Raw genomic sequence first — 17,823 nt, 5'->3', positions numbered from 1 at the left:
CCCAATACAGTGCAACACTTCAGGATGCACTTGTAAAATCAGTTCAAGGCATTATTGTTCTGAGAATAGTGTACGAGCTCAGCAAAACATCTCCAGGATTGCGCAAGCAATAAAACCATTGGCAACACTTCGGAATGCAAAAGTGCCAGCAGGCCCCTTTTCCATAACCATCACCCAAGTCCTCAACCCATCATCCTCCTCACCGTCCTCAACTTCATCCGGGGCATAACTTTGCAGCAACTTCTCCTCCATCACACAGAGGGATGGGCTATACCCGCAGTTCCACATACCAGGGCACCGCATAGCGCTTCGTCCCTGCCGGGGTACCTGTCACCAGGCCAAACCCCCAAAAGTTCCACTCTGGGCATTCCGGGGTAGGGCAGAAAGGTCCAGGACCACCAGAAGGTAAGACCCCCCTCCTGCCTGCCCAGTGCCCACCCAAAATCACCCCTTCAAGGGGAAATTCTGTATATCAGTCCAAATTTTGGGTAGCCCCCTTTTTCTTCTGTAATACATTCCTCCAATTCCCCCTCCATCCATGGGTGGGTGGATATTTGATGTAGACTTCAGGCTGGTACGCGGTGGAGAGAAAGAGGCTGGTCTGCCCTCTTGAGGTGCCTTATAAGCCTCCAGGCGCCCCCCACTGTCGTCACCAGCCAGCGACCCCCTTCTAATCCTGAAAACAGACGAGGGACTCCCACTTGTTAGGTTCCTGCACTTGGAGCGGCTAAGGGCGCCCTCCTTTATTCGCGGGGACCCCTGGTCACTAGATTCACATTCTATGAATTACTCCTTGTTAAATTGTCAGGGAATGACACAAACATATTTAACAAAGCGGTGCCAAATATTCCTTCTAGTTGGATAGCCATACACTGCACCTATTTAACCTACTACTGACAGGCCTATCAGGTACAAAATAAACCAATAAACCAATCCTTCGCTCGGGCGGGGGGAAGGAGATGGGGGGGAAGGAGATGGGGGGGAATGGTGGCTGTGACTGGGGGGAGCTTTAGATTCTCATGTACACAAGTGACTAAGAAGACATATGCTTCATATCAGAGGAAGATGGGCTATAGGCAAATTTATGAAAAATAAAAACCATTGAGAACCGTAGTGAACCTTTCAATGCCAGGGTGTTTGCGCACCAATATTCGTAAACTTAAAAATAATAATAATAATTTGCATTAGGTCGTACAAACGCAAGTACCGCTTCGGTCACCCGACGCACACTTGGTTTTCTTTGGCCCATTCAAATCTATATACTGGTGCAATCCCCACATCAACATCTCATTGGAGCCTGAACCTATGAAAAATGTGGACTTTCATTTTTTTTACAAACCTGATGAATATTTTGTTGCAGAACCTATCCTTTCCTTTACTGCCATGTCTTTTCTTTCCTTGCAAAAGTAAGGTTAACCAATACCTCTATTCTTGTCACTGTCACGTAATTTTCCTAGTCCGTTATTCCATTTCTCGTGTTAGTAATATAAATTACATTTATTAAATTGTTACCTTCCTCCTGCTCTTACAGTTTTTAAATTTCTCAACTGTAACTCTTTCCTTTGTTTATTATTTTTTCTTTTATTAGATATTTTATAATTCGTTGAATTATCCCTAATTTTTTGATTTAAATAAATATTTGTCTATTAATTCATTTGTATCAGTTACAGTTCAAATATGTATTTTAAACTAAAATGATTTTATTGAAATTCCTTTTAAATATTTTGTATAAAATAAATAAAAAATACACAAATCCCACTCTAAGCCTTGTGTTATTAATTTACTGTACCAGTGTGCGGATCTCTAGTTTAGGACTTTCTTGGATGGGATCAAGAGACCATTCCAAAGAAATGGGAGGCAGGAGGGCAGTGAGGTGTCTGCGGTTAGATCGAGTATTCACCAGAAAGAGCGTTGTCGAAGGTAGGGATCTTCTGATTGATACTAACTGCAGATTCCTCACCTTTAGAATAGATACCAAAGAAAAACCTTTTAAGGCCGTCGATTAATGGAATTGTCTCACACCAAAAAATCCAGCATGACTGAACGGGTGAAATGCTCGTCCCATCAGACTTGGCCATCAACGCAGTAGTGCTTTGTGAACGTGTGCACTGATGCCCATGCTGCGGCCTGACAGATATCAAGAACGGGCACTCCATGTGCCAATGCAATGGTAGCAGCCTTGGCCATGGCAGGATGGGCATCAGTCCTTCTGGAGGCTGCTTCTTGACCAATGCTTTGTCGACTTTAATGCACAGGGCTAGCCACCCCGTCAGACTCTCTCTGTACTGCATTGCCATCCTTTGGCCCAGAGGATACCACAACAATCTGATCCTCTTTGGTGTGATTGATGTAAAATCTAAATGCTTTCTTGGGATCCAGCTAAGGGATTCTCTCCTCTTGTTTGAAGCTGTGAGGCGGAGCAAACAATCTTGAAAGGGTGATGGTTTGTCCACCTTGAAGAGAAATCACAACCTTTGGCAAAAAAGGTTGCCCGGGTCCTCAACACCTTTTTATCTGGTGGTTCAAGATGGTTGCACCAAGGGAGCATGGAGTTCGCTCACACGATGAGTATGGAAACTATTCCAGTTATTTTCAATGCAACAATATACTACAGTCCATGCCTACATGTTACAGCTGGAGGTACTGCTAACCAAACTACATTTTATGAACAGTAAAGTCATTCGTAACATTTGTAAAATATCATGTCTATTTATTGTGAGACAACTAAAGGTGAAAATAACGAAGCTTGCCATCCACGAACGAGGCAATGATGGGTTGTAAGTTCACAACTGAATTCTTCTATCCTTCCACGTGAGCTTCCAAACATCACTGTAGTAGTTCAGGTAAACTTCTCAAGGACAAGCGTCACAGGAAATCAAAGTGATCTCACAGTTCTTATCACAGGGACAGTGTCACACTGCTCACCTGCTCAACACATATTTGAGCCACTTGAATGCAAGCCCTGACACTACGCATTACTACATTCTGAAGTAGGTTTCCAGAGTTTGCAATTCTTAGCACAAAATCAGGTGTTCAGAAGGATTAAAGCTGTGCTTCTCACCTGGCGAGTCTCCAAGCACCCGCATCCTTCGCAACGCCGCCTGGCTCTTACTGATGGGTCTGACAACTTGAGAATCCGCTCGGATCCGGGGATTGTAAACCTGGTGTGAGAAGCAGAGCAGACAGGTGAGTAGAATTATAGTGCACTGAGGAAAGAAGCAGCAGGAGACAGACACATTTCTAATGTGGGCAATCAATGTTTCATACAAGTAAAGTAATGCATACAACATCCTATAACATTGGGGCAATTAAGACAACTAAACTCCAGCCGATATCTGCCTTCAAACTCAACTCTCAACGTATTACCTCTACCCTTGTCTCACCCAACTCCATTGGCCAATTCAGTCTCAAGAAGTGGGTCTTCCTTTGGCATGTTTAAGTTAATATATCAAGAAGGAAAAATATTTTTCATCGAGACAAGACCGTGCCATGCAGTACCCTGAGAAATTGTGTTTTAAGTGTGCTGTGAAAGTTACAGTTAAAAACAAGTAAATAGTTTCTACAGATGCGTGTGGTATATTCTGCACCATCAATGAATAAACACACAGCTCTTACCAAGGAGCAACAGGATTGAACGTCCAGTATTACGTCACAATCTTCACTACCGGTGCTACAAACACACAGAAAATCATCAGAATGAAAAGAGCCCTTCAGAGAGTGAAGACTTCCCAGGATTGAGTCACAAAGACATCCTCTGGAGACCTTTAGAAGAGGACCAGAGCATCATGAATCCACCCCAAAGGGTCTTCAGAGAGGGAAGACGACCCAGGATTGAGTCATAAAGACATCCTCTGGAGCCCTTTAGGAGGTGACCAGAGGAAACCAAAGGGTCTTCAGAGAGTGAAGACGACCCAGGATTGAGTCACAAAGACATCCTCTGGAGCCCTTTAGGAGAGTTCCTCCTATCATGAATCCACCCCAAAGGGTCTTCAGAGAGTGAAGACGACCCGGGATTGAGTCACAAAGACATCCTCTGGAGCCCTTTAGGAGAGTTCCTCCTATCATGAATCCACCCCAAAGGGTCTTCAGAGAGTGAAGACGACCCGGGATTGAGTCACAAAGACATCCTCTGGAGCCCTTTAGGAGAGTTCCTCCTATCATGAATCCACCCCAAAGGGTCTTCAGAGAGTGAAGACGACCCGGGATTGAGTCACAAAGACAGCCTCTGGAGCCCTTTAGGAAAGTACCTCCTATCATGAATCCACCCCAAAGGGTCTTCAGAGAGTGAAGACGACCCAGGATTGAGTCATAAAGACATCCTCTGGAGACCTTTAAGAGATGACCAGACGAGCTCCTATCATGAATCCACCCCAAAGGGTCTTCAGAGAGTGAAGACGACCCGGGATTGAGTCACAAAGACATCCTCTGGAGCCCTTTAGGAGGTGACCAGAGGAAACCAAAGGGTCTTCAGAGAGTGAAGACGACCCAGGATTGAGTCACAAAGACATCCTCTGGAGACCTTTAAGAGATGACCAGACGAGCTCCTATCATGAATCCACCCCAAAGGGTCTTCAGAGAGTGAAGACGACCCGGGATTGAGTCACAAAGACATCCTCTGGAGCCCTTTAGGAGGTGACCAGAGGAAACCAAAGGGTCTTCAGAGAGTGAAGACTTCCCAGGATTGAGTCACAAAGACATCCTCTGGAGCCCTTTAGGAGGTGACCAGAGGAAACCAAAGGGTCTTCAGAGAGTGAAGACTTCCCAGGATTGAGTCACAAACACATCCTCTGGAGACCTTTAGAAGAGGACCAGAGCATCATGAATCCACCCCAAAGGGTCTTCAGAGAGGGAAGACGACCCAGGATTGAGTCATAAAGACATCCTCTGGAGCCCTTTAGGAGGTGACCAGAGGAAACCAAAGGGTCTTCAGAGAGTGAAGACGACCCAGGATTGAGTCATAAAGACATGCTCTGGAGCCCTTTAGGAGGTGACCAGAGGAAACCAAAGGGTCTTCAGAGAGTGAAGACGACCCAGGATTGAGTCACAAAGACATCCTCTGGAGACCTTTAAGAGATGACCAGACGAGCTCCTATCATGAATCCACCCCAAAGGGTCTTCAGAGAGTGAAGACGACCCGGGATTGAGTCACAAAGACATCCTCTGGAGCCCTTTAGGAGGTGACCAGAGGAAACCAAAGGGTCTTCAGAGAGTGAAGACTTCCCAGGATTGAGTCACAAACACATCCTCTGGAGACCTTTAGAAGAGGACCAGAGCATCATGAATCCACCCCAAAGGGTCTTCAGAGAGGGAAGACGACCCAGGATTGAGTCATAAAGACATCCTCTGGAGCCCTTTAGGAGGTGACCAGAGGAAACCAAAGGGTCTTCAGAGAGTGAAGACGACCCAGGATTGAGTCACAAAGACATCCTCTGGAGCCCTTTAGGAAAGTACCTCCTATCATGAATCCACCCCAAAGGGTCTTCAGCGAGTGAAGACGACCCGGGATTGAGTCACAAAGACATCCTCTGGAGCCCTTTAGGAGAGTTCCTCCTATCATGAATCCACCCCAAAGGGTCTTCAGCGAGTGAAGACGACCCAGGACTGAGTCACAAAGACATCCTCTGGAGACCTTTAAGAGATGACCAGACGAGCTCCTATCATGAATCCACCCCAAAGGGTCTTCAGAGAGTGAAGACGACCCGGGATTGAGTCACAAAGACATCCTCTGGAGCCCTTTAGGAGAGTTCCTCCTATCATGAATCCACCCCAAAGGGTCTTCAGCGAGTGAAGACGACCCAGGACTGAGTCACAAAGACATCCTCTGGAGACCTTTAAGAGATGACCAGACGAGCTCCTATCATGAATCCACCCCAAAGGGTCTTCAGAGAGTGAAGACGACCCAGGATTGAGTCATAAAGACATCCTCTGGAGACTTTTAGTAGAGGACCAGAGGACTTCATATCATGAATCCACCCCAAGGGTCTTCAGAGAGTGAAGACGACCCAGGACTGAGTCACAAAGACATCCGCTGGAGACCTTTAAGAGATGACCAGAGGACCTTGTTTCATGAATCCACCCCAAAAGGTCTTCAGAACGACTTCCACTGGAGCACCCCTGGAGATTCCGGGAACATATTTCACGAGCTTGGTGCATCTTTGAAGTACACATTGGTAGATCTTTGCGGATTCTATTTGCTTGAAATCTTCCAGATTTGCTCCTGTGTCGAAATCTTTGTGAAAACAGTATGACTGGTGGAAACCAAAAAGGGTCTGGGCACCTCCTACTTTGCTCCTCATGAAACCATTTGAGTCAGATCAGAAGTGATGTAGTCTGCCAACCTGAACAAGGCCACACAGTGTTCAAGGCAGAAAACTGAGGACCCCTTAACCATCTGCGAGGAATGCGAAACGAGAATACAGTGCCTACATTCACATAAAAGCACACGCACAGGTCATGTGTTAGGAACTGAAATGTGTGTTCTTCATTTCACACAAACTAAAAAAAAAGTAGTTACTTCTGTAAATATCAAACAGAGATTGCTGGTTCTTTACACTAAAGGATGTTAGGAGAAGGCAGTGTCATTTAGGAGATCATGGCTAGAGACCCAAAGTTGTACAATTCTTTGATTTTATATCCTCAAGCCTATGTTTTGTGCATGCTGGGAAAAAATGAATGAATAATTTAGTTTTATGGCCAGGTTTTCCTGAACACGTATTTCAAAGACCACAATATCACCTACAAATTTCATAGCAAACTTTGTGTGTGGCCCAAAATGTATATCAGCATCATACGGAAACTGCTTTTACAAATTACTCACCCCCCACGCCAAACACTCAGACCTCAAACAGCACAAAACTAAGGGTGAGTAAGACATGTACTCGTAGCTAGAAGGACCACTCTTCAAGGTGTGTCGATTCCGGATCCTGAAACCTGCTCAGGATCCTAGAGTATTCTCATCTCACGAGCATAAAACGACGACTCGAAGTTCTGTAGAGCTTCTGTAACATGCTCTTGGTCACGCCTTTACGGAAGAAACCATACCAGCCAGGGCAACCACACCACTCATTCAACTGCAAATAAACAGTGGTCTCCGAACTCTTTTATGTCGAGCACGAAGCGTTTGTGCCCCTCCGTCCCACCCCTTCCTCTTGACCACAGCTCCTTTCAGATCCCCCATTCCCTTCCAAACCTTCTGAAATGTGTAACAGTCAACTTTTAAAACTGAGAGGTTATCACCTTAAGAGTCAAGGGGAGAGCGTGCGTGGCTAAACTATCAAACATTTTCATTATCAGGACAGAGGGGATATTCAGTGGTGCTTGTCCCAATCTTCCGCTCCAAACTTTCAAAGTAAAGTGTGGCCAACCCACCCAATCTTTCACATCAATTTATCTCCTGTAGATGGGTTTCAGTAGACCACATAGGTCATTTTCTTCATGTTTTTTTCCATGGTTCTCTAGGGCTGCTGCGCCCTTCTAGAATAAGGGCTTTGGGACGACCATGGGTAGTTTTATAACAACAAGACATTCCAATGTTCCCTAGTCAGACTGTCGGAGACAGGTAGAGAGGGTGGTAGCCTGTGTCGTAGCTTCAAGGACAGAGAGCGCTACCTCATTTAGAGATCCTCTATGCGCTAGGACCCAGTGTGGACCATGGGTCAGTGGTGATGCAACGACCGAAACAAGGTTTAGTTTGTGAACGACAACCCTACCTGGTGCACAGGAATAATCACAAGCACAGAACAGGTCCCAGAACCTTCTGTAGAGAAAGAAGGGATTCAGGAAGGTCATTTCAGTCTGCGTGACCTACTCCTGTGCTATGCTTTACTCCTGCACCTGTGAGAGGAGGCCCCATCTACTGACATGAAAAGACTTTGCGAACCCCATGTCACATCACTAACGGAAGGTTTACCCTCCTGCCAGAAGCCACACAGTACTCTCCCTACTGGGCCCAAACAGCGGCATAGCAGGCCTACAGGTAGAAATGCACACTTCTTCCAGGCTTCTAAATGTGCACTGAATCACACATGGTGCTGCTGTTTGGAATCCAACCCCTCTCTTCCCACCCCCCGCCCTCCTGGACACTGTGGCATTACAGAAGAGGTCACACACATCTGTGCAGCCCCTTCTCGAGGATGGATCACACCGGCGTAAAATGTCTGCCAGCCCCATGGAAAGAAGGGAAGGTCTTTGCAGTCAGGAGACATACTATTGGTGCACACCACACACAAGGTGACACACAGTCCGTTGGGCCCCAAGGGTGTCCCATGGGAGGGTGTCAACAGAGTCCCAGGGACCCTGCAGGTGGGTGAAGTGACACACTTCACTGGTGCAGGGGACACTGCCTTCCCTTTGACAGGACTCCAGCTTCCAACGGAAGGGAGAGCTGTGATTTCAAAACGCAGCTCCGACATTCACTAGCGCAGTCCGTCCCATCAGCACCGGTGTCAACATCAGTTCACATCTGCAGCGAGGACAGGGTGATCCAGACGACTGTACCCAGCATGTTTTATTCAGAGCAAACTCGACTCGAGGGATTGGCGCGCTTTACATGAACACCAGTTACATTACATACACAACACCACCATTTTTTACGTTTTTTGTTTTCTTGGTAGGGGGAGAATAAACGATTTGCCCAGAATCAGAGAAAGTTATTGAGGCCACGCAGAGGCTCAAACCTGGCTCCCCAGTTCCAAAGTGGGCAGCTCCGGCTGCTAGCACCACGTCGTCTACCTTTCTCCCCAGAAGGGATAGTGTGCCTTTAATTTGCACCTGGGGCCGTTTTACAGAAAGTGCCCCAGGGGTGCCATGGGCGTTTGCGCCCGCTCTGCAAATCCCCAGGGCACTTTGGATTACAGAAGGGGGCAGATGCTTAATCAGGCCCTTATGTAATATCTATAGCGCTGGCGCACTTAAAGCCCAGACTATCTTCAGGGACTGTTCCCTCATTTGCATGGATACGTGGATGCGTGGCCTATGCAAATGAGAGAATCTCTTTGCGTCTGCGCGGAGAAATGGTGTCCCATGGACCCCCCACGGACATCTCCTTGCAGACGGAGCAGTCACTGACTACACGTACCTGTAAGGGGCTCTCCAATCCCCCTTTAACCCCTTCGGTGCTCATGGCGGCTCATGACCACGACCGCGATCGGAATGTTCAGCACCGCCGCGGAATTCCAGCCGCGGAATTCCAGCCGCAGCCAAGGTGCTAAAGTGCAGCTGGGTTGCCGTTTGCACTGTGAAAACAGCGAGCAGCTGCTTCAAGGCCGCTCCGTATTTCTCTCGAATGCGCTGCCACAGGGTAGCACAAGTTTGTGGCTGCTCTGGGGGCAGCGCATTCTAAGAAATGGGGCGCACTTTCACTGTTTGCGCACGTGCCAAACCTGTTAAGAAATCAAATTCATTTTGGCACAGCCATCTTTCTACCAATCCTTCCTTGGTAATTTCTAGAATTTCTGATTGTAATTAAAGTGTAGGGTTGTTTTCTAAAATTCTATAATGTATGGGGTTGGATACCTGGCGTATCACCGCCTCATCATAGTTATCCTTATCCCAAAGAACAATTCCTCCCCCCTTATCCGCCGGTTTGAGTATTATAGCCGTATTTTCTGATCGATCTTTAAGTGCACGTTTCTCTTGTCTACTGCAGTTATCATTGTAGCAGATTTTCGTTATGTGTAATATATCTAAGTCTCTCAGCACCTGATCTTCAAATACCAGGATCTCTGTGGGTAACAGTATGCTTTCTGGGGTGAATTTTGATTTGTTCCGCAATCCACTTATATTAGTTTGTTCCATCATTTCTCTTTCTAAAAAGAAAGCTTTTTCCTAGCCCAGCACAACCTATTACCCAGAGGGAAATCCATTGTAGAAAGCCTCATCTAGAGTGTGTTCAGTATCAGGCAACAATACCAGAGTGCTTATTCGTGTATGATAAGATGGCACCTAGAATCAGAAAAAAGTGCTGGCCTGCTCGCTATTCAGTACCAAGATGGCGCCTGCACATATCAAGAAATGAGGACTGAGACGAGCAGCACACTCAATATCTGATCCCTGAGGGTGAGCAATGATTGGGTTGTCCACAAAGGTAATTAAAATTGAGCAAATAAATTTAGAGCAGGCTAACTACTGAGGAAATATTTTATATTCAATTCTCTGAGACATTTTAGAGGATCATAAACTCTACTTATTGATACATCTTTATTGGTTCCTATTGCATGCCTGGTTTATGTATAAGTGGATTTAAAATCCACGATTGGAAACAGTTCACTACTGTGGCTGCCCCAAGCCCCTGTTGAGTGAATTATCTATAGCGGTGAATTCCAATAATTGCACTACTCAAAGATGGCCGTCTGAACTACACAGCGATAGAGTTAATGTGATCTTGCAAGTTAGCAACAGACCAGTCTGCCAATGAAATAGTCAGGAAAGGGCAGTGGGGGACAGGAGGCTATCCGCAGGGCATAGTATTGGTTAGTCGCCATGATTCGAAGTGGCAATCTCAAGCACTGAGCGAATAGTAAAGAATCTTGGCTTCCCACGTTCACAAGAGAAAATAATAAAGGACTAAACCAAAGCAGTGTGACAAGTACTCCGATAAAAGACCCAAGCCTGATGATAAAGCTCCCTTGTCCTGGTCAGCGTACGCCCCTCCACTATACTCACATTTTTCAGTTCTACTCCAGTGTCGATGACATAATGCAGCGTTTGCAGGGAAAAGGAGGAATCGGCCAGCGGGTCAGTGATGACCACCTTCCGTCGGTAGCCACCTTCTCCTCGCTCCGGCAGCGGCTCATATACCTTCTGGGCAGAGCATCCGGAGCCCCGATGAAGTGGTATCGGAAGCAGCTCCCCGAGCACAGGGTTGAGGGCCACCCCCTCGGTCCTGATGGCGTCACAGCAGTCCCTGACCTCCTGTTGGATGCGAAGGTGAATAAAGACAAGTTAAATAAACCATGTCACTGCTGTCCCCTCATCCTGTGATCTGGATGACTTCCTTAACCCCTTCCACGCTGATGACTAGCTGGGCTCGTCATGAGGTAGCCTCCTGCTACGCTGACGACGAGCCCAGCTCGTCACGTAACATGCGCTTTTGCAAAACTCCGCGTACGAGCGGAATTCCGCCCGCACGCATGCGGTTAATTAACCAGGATCAGTGAAGATAAAGAATCTATTCTTTCATACCCAACTCCCACGAAAAGCTAGAGAGAGAAGCAAGCCAACCAGATGAAATCAATCAAATTTTGTGGTCCCCAGGTTCAGATTGGCAAGAATGGGAGGAAGGTCCTTCTCTGTCCTAGGGCCTACTCTCTGGAATACACTCCCCCCCCCTCCCCCCACCCACATTCACAAAGAGGAAAATTATGCCAGGTTTAGGAAGAACATTAAGACTTGGCTTTTCCAGAAATAACTCTATAGAGTATGCACATCTCATACCACTGCTCAACCAATTGTCGTCGGCGCCGGGAAACCCTTTTTGGGTAGCTGTACGCCAGACAAGTGTAAAAAAAAAAAATAAAAAAAAAAAAATGAAGCTCTAAGATGTATAACAATCTAGGGCTTGGCTGAGCAGGGCAGGAGGAGGTCATAAATGAGGGTAGTCAATGCAAGGTCAGGGATGGGAATATATAATTTTATCCCAGCTTGGCGAGTCTGGAGTTGGGTTAGGATGTGCATGTTCCAATGATACAAACTGATATAATTAAAGTCACTGAAGAGAATCATAAAGAGCATTTCTAGCAAATGTGATTAATTTCAACGTGACATGGAACCTTCATTGATCACGGATTCATTACCTTTTGTTTCATTTTGTCGGACCCCGTTAGTAAGTATACACATTTTTTTTCTATATTGGTTTAACTTCTGTTTTGATCATTTTAAACAACTTTCTGCCTCGGCTGCGGTGTAACCATCTGCAATTTTCAACGAAACAGTGCGCAAGTTCTTGTACCTAACGACATCCGACAACCCCAAGTTAAAGGTAGCCTAGAACATGCAGCGGAAGCCCAGCTTTGTGGAGTTGGGTGAAATAGTTAACGCCTTTGCACCAGAGACGTGATTGAATACGTTGGAGGAGTACCTTCCCTTGGGGAGTATCTTCCCTTGTAGCACAGGATCGTGAGAGAGGACACCATGACCTGCTCTTAACTAGTATACCACAGACTGAAGATTGCAGAGACGTACCTTTTCGCTGGCCAGGAACACCATGATGTCCCCCGCTTCCTGCTTCCTGTGGATGTCCAGCACCATCTGACATGCAGAAGAAACACGGTCCCGGGCCTGAGGGTCTTTGTACACCACCTCTACTTCGGGAGGTGGACCCTCCTCAGTCCATGGCACATGCACCACTGGGGCGTCCTCACCACAGAAGGCACGCAACCGGGGCTCCAGCGCTGGTGCAGAGATGATCACAATTTTCAGATCCGGGCGCTGTCGTAGCACGTCCTTCAGCAGACCAAGCAGCACGTCCGTCGCCACGGTGCGCTCTTGCACCTCGTCGATCACGATCAACCCGTATTGGTGTAACAGAGGGTCCGACATCATCTCATTCAGCAGCATATCATCTGAGAGGTACCTGGAAGGGAGATGTTAGCATGGCACACTATGGAAACTTAAACAAACAATGCACAAATATAAAGTCTAGATCTTCTATAGGACATTTGGGAGGGTCTGTTAACATCCTAAAATAGATTACAGAAACAATTGCTTGGTACAATCCTCTGGCACATCCTCAAGCATTTAGCAAGAGGCAACAAACTGAGACAGCCCTATTTGTTATGACATAACCTTAACATCTAGTGAGAAACTACTAACCTAAGACTATTAACTAAAACCCTGACTGTGAACTCATTCTAGGATGAATCATGCTCTGTGTTGTTACCTAATGATGGTGGAGAGGTTATTCGCCAGGAGTGTCGGAACCTAGAGTCAGTTAGCATCATCAGACCTCTGACTGTCACAGGACTATGCTAAGTGGTCACTTAAAGATGGCAGCACAGGCAAGACAGGTTGTTTACCTTTTTTGGATAGGCTGCGTGTTGTCTTTTCAATAATATTGCTGTAACTTTACTCCTCAGTTTTAAGACCAAATAGAACCAATGAAGCTTTCCAATTTGTTTTTCTCCAGAAGTTCCACTGGGATCAGGCAGTTATGGTCGCTGATTGTGTGGATTGGCTTTTAGGACTTCCATCAACGCAGGGGTCAAACTTCAGGGTTTCCATCAACGCAGCCTATGGTGCCTCTTTTTAAACACTGCCGCTGTGTTTTGGAGACAACACGAGAGATGAAGTAACATCCATGTTCAAAGTACAGAAAACAAGGATTGTATCATTTTGAGGTGATTTTCTCCCCAAGGCTTGAACAACAACTATGCTAGACTTAATCAGATGTTGATGCTTCTCTGTATGCTCCATCGCTTCTTGCTACAGTTGGGTAGATTTGATTCCTGGGCGAGTATGACTACTGGACAGAAGAATCAATTTAGGCAGACTGCACTCAGCCCGAGGAAACTGATGTGCAAGTTTTGCTCTACTTTAGACCAGAGATCCCGGATCTCCAATTCCGTCAAATGCACACCCAAACCTAGGTTGGAGACATCGTAACTACTGTGGCCGTTGTTGGTGGTGGGCAAAAGGGCTTCCCTTGACTCAGATTTCCATATAGTGACCAATAGACCACGTTTGCCACAGGGGTTTTATTTACTGACAATGCAAACACGACTGCAGGCCTCCCATGAGTAGTCTGGCTGTGCAGGTCTAAACTGCAAATTCAACCTGTCAGAAGAACTTCTTACTTTTGACAGGCCCAAACCTTACTTTTAAATATTAGTACGTCACCCCTAAGTAGGCCGTATTGCCCACTAATGGATGGTACATAGTATATCAGAGTAGGGCATGTGAAGGTGTAATGTTAAACATGCCCTTACAGTTAAAAGGCCCAAAATATTATTCACACCCTAGAAGGGTTAGCTGTGCCATAGGAAAGCTTTGGGATACAGTATTAAGATTAATAAAAGTTCTATCTGCTTAGGAAACAGCTAGAGTAATATTTCAAGACTCTTTAATAGCTAAACAAAATCTAATTTAATGGCAAAGTCAAATTTTGTCTAACTATTACAGAATAGGTATTTTAGAAACATTACCTTTTGCCTGCCTAAAGCTGGTCAGTGGATTTCAACGCACCTGGCAGCTAATGGCTCGCTTCCGGTGCAGTGTGAACTGCTCCCAAGAGCAAACAGTTGGCTGACATGAGTGGGTAGAGATAGCACATCTGACCTTGATAGAATATGAAGGGGAGGCTGGCAAGATGCTCTTTGACATAAAATTGTCAAGTCATGCTTGAGTGTCACATCCTGCTTGACAGGGCTGCTGGTTTTTTTCATATGACACTCGGGGCCTACTTCAAAGAGAACTCTCTTGTCACAGCAAATGACACTTAGGCAGGTTCCTTCTATTGTCCTGCCAGCCAGTCAGGCCTCAATGACAGTGAGACTCTGTGACATTACAGTGTTGTTGCCTGTTTGACAGGTCTGCTGGGTTTACATATAACATTTGGGGCATACTTCAAAAGAGGGGAACAGAATGCTAACCATTAGCTCATGCCAGGCATACGTTTGGCACCTCTAGGCCTTCACTTTAGAACACTCCTGGACCTGAGGAAGATCAGAAGAGGATTGAACCTGTTGTCTGCAACCGGAGCCCTGGAGGACTGGACCTGCTCTCTCTTGTACCCAGGATAAACAAGTGGACTTCAAGGGTCATAAAGGTGACCTGTTAAAGTCACAGGAACACAACAAACTACAAGAGGCCCTTTTCCTGCAATTGCCCAGCTTACCATTGGCAACTGGACCTGGACTGGACTCTCATGTTGACCTCTGCCTGCCACCCTATGAATCGCTACGTGTCTCCCTAAGCTTCTGGGGGGCTTTAGAAGTGAGTTCCCTGTGGTGGAGTGGGGCATAACGGACTAAAGACAGAAGGTAAATTCTTTGACTAGGACAAACCTGGTTAACTGTATCCAACCTGCATACCAACATGTACAACGTCAAGTTACTGCTAGGTCCTGTTCTATAGAGACCACAGATTATAAACTGCATGCAGTCATCAAGAGAGGCGCTTTGGCAGCAGCTTGGGGGGTAGAGTAGGTTAGGACCTATGTGTGTGGTGTCCAGACCGTACTTCGTACGAATCTCAAACCTCTAATGAAGATTGTATTTTCAAGACATGTTGGTTAGGAGTTATGCAAGGTTGGCCAGGATGAAAGAATGCTTACAAGAATATAGCTGCACCATATAATACATCCAGGTGTGGAAGAATATCCAAGCAGATGGTTTGTCCCACCTTCCTGATTTGGAAATAGTGATAAGGAGGCTTTACTGTCCAGTGAAAAAAGAAGGGCGAGAGTGAGTGATGAACCAGTTACTTACCTTCGATAACACCTTATCAGGTAGAGAATATTTAACGGCAGATTCCTTACATTTGAATTTTCCCCAGGCATCCGACTGGATCTGGAAATTTTCATGACCAGTACTTCTGCGTGCCAGTAAGCGCCATCATTCGGCTCTGCATGGTGTGGTTGGTATCATCCATGATGTGCGAGGCGCCTGTATAGGCACCACTCCAGCGAGCTGATGTGACTTTCCACAGCAGGAGCGTGAAGCCACGGAGAACACCGACCACTAGAGTGTAAAACTAGGGCCCTGAAAGGGGAACAGCTCTGCCCATAGAAATCCATTTACAGAGCGTGGAGGACGAGTGGGTCGGTAAGGAACCTGCAGCTAGACAGTCTCTCTACCATATAAGGCTTTATGAAAGGTAAGCAATTTGTTCATTTGTTAGATTCTTCTAGCCGCAGATCCTTACCTTAGAATAGATACCCAAGCGATACATCTCCCTGGAGGTGGATCTGCGAAACAATTTCACACCAAAAAGTACTGCAGGACCGAAAGGGCAAAGTGCCCATCCCAGCGGATCTGACTGTCCAGACAGTAGTGCTTAGTGAATGTGTGCAGAGAAGTCCACTTTGATGCTTGGTATATGTCCAGGAGCTCGACTTCATGTGGTAACGTGGTGGTCACAGCCTTTGCTTTGGTGGAATGAGCATGCAAACCCTCTGGAGGTTGCTTCTTGGCCAGTGCATAGCAGATTTGAATGCAGAGTACGATCCTTTGGGAGATGGTCCGTTTCCACACGACCTTCCCTTTCTTGGCCCGACATACCCCACGAAGATTTGATCACCCAACCAAAACTGTTTTGTGCGTTTAAGGTACAACGAAAACGCTCTATTTGGGTCCAGCCGGTGGAGTCTCTCCCCTTCCTTAAAGGGATCAGGCAAGAGTAAAAGGAAGACAAAGTGATGGACTGGCCTATGTGGAACTTGGTGACTACCTTATGGCAAGAAGGATGCTCATTTTTGAAGGACCAGTTCGTCAGGGAAAAACAGAATCTAAGGAGGCTGGGAGGACTGTGTCTGTAGCTAGCTGACCCTCAGGTGTAATTGCCACCAGAAAGGCCGTTTTGATGGTGAGGAGCCTAAGAGGACAAGAATGAAGTGTCTCAAAGGGAGTTCACAACAATTAAGTAAGAATGAAGTTAAGGTCCCATTGAGGCGTGACAATGGGAGTTGGGGGAAGCATGTGGCGCAGACGTTTAAGGAACCTATTTACAATAGGGGACTTGAAGAGAGAAGGCTAATCCGGCTGCCACAGAAAAGCTTAGACGGTAGATTAATAACCCTTGAAAGTGGTCAATAGGGGATCCTGCTGGGCCAGGGTAAGGATGAACAAAAGAATTTGGAAAATGGGGGCAGATAAGGAGTCAACCAGTTCCTCTCCAAACCATGCCACAAACGTATTCCAACCGTCGGCGTATACCGTTTTGGAGGAGGATGCCGAGCTTCCAAGATAATTTCCATGCATAAAGGGGGAGCGTTGACAAGGTGCCGCTGGAAAACCCATCCCTGCTCTGCGACAGAAGATCCCCCTAAAGGGGCAGCCTGTTCATAGGATCAACAGCCATGCTCAACAGCACAGGATACCAAGTGCTTGGAGCCTAGGACGGAGCCACAAGGATGACTTGGGCCTAGTGGTTGCTGATCTCCTTGCGAACTCTGGGCAGGAGTGGTATGGGCAGAAAGGTGTACAGGAGTCCTGAGCTCCAGGAAAAGTGTTTCAGAGCAAGAGACACTTGCAACTCCAGTGAGCAAAACTGCGGACATTGCGTGTTCTCTGTGGTGGTTAACAGATCAAACTAAGGTTCTCCTAACTCCTGAAAGAGACCTTGCACCACCTCCAGAGGGAGAAGTCACTCGAGAGCCGCAAGGCATTTTTGGCTGAGTTTGTCCACCCTGGAACTGAGAGCCTACCAGGTGTTGAACCACCAGGGAAATGTCCTGGCATTCCAGTCATATCTAGAGATGCAGGCAGTGGCGGCTGGTGACATTTGAAAGTGGTGAGGCGCAAAACTTGGGTATGACTTATGTAACGTGCAACACAAGCACGCTTAATGGGCAAACATGGGGTCCAGGGTGGGTCCTCCCAGTAAATAATTTTAAAAAGATGGCAAATGGTGCATTTTAAAGAAAAGGAATTCGTGAAAAAGCAAGGCTTATAAAGCAGTGGGAATGTATAGTCTTGAAATATTAAACACAATAATAACTGCCCCCTATATTAATGAATTAATATGTTCAACAATTACTGCAATGTGCAAATTGTACAGCGCAACAACTTCAGCCCATTGAAGTGTAAGCTTGCCCAGTGTCTTGCACTGCATGCAGCATCAACTTTGGAAGAAAATAACCAGGCTTTGGTGAGCACCGACCCCTTTACT

At 46.5% G+C, this 17,823-nt stretch overlaps 1 protein-coding gene across 1 annotated transcript in view; it reads right to left on the bottom strand.

Annotated features, from left to right (window-relative positions):
- The window catches only part of LOC144821566 (ATP-dependent RNA helicase homolog DQX1-like), a 306,705-nt gene that overhangs the window by 83,557 nt on the left and 205,325 nt on the right, over positions 1-17,823 (bottom strand). The window contains exons 4-6 of the mRNA XM_078678753.1: positions 12,181-12,571; positions 10,663-10,911; positions 3,062-3,161 (exon numbers count right to left, since the gene is read on the bottom strand). Of these exons, the coding sequence (XP_078534879.1) occupies positions 3,062-3,161; positions 10,663-10,911; positions 12,181-12,571 (740 nt within the window). The remainder of the gene's footprint in view (positions 1-3,061; positions 3,162-10,662; positions 10,912-12,180; positions 12,572-17,823) is intronic.

This window comes from Lissotriton helveticus, chromosome 2_2, assembly GCF_964261635.1.
Source record: "Lissotriton helveticus chromosome 2_2, aLisHel1.1, whole genome shotgun sequence".
NCBI classification, from domain to species: Eukaryota; Metazoa; Chordata; class Amphibia; order Caudata; family Salamandridae; genus Lissotriton; species Lissotriton helveticus.
Note: the sequence above shows the minus strand (reverse complement) of the source record. Positions and strands in the feature narration are given on the sequence as shown.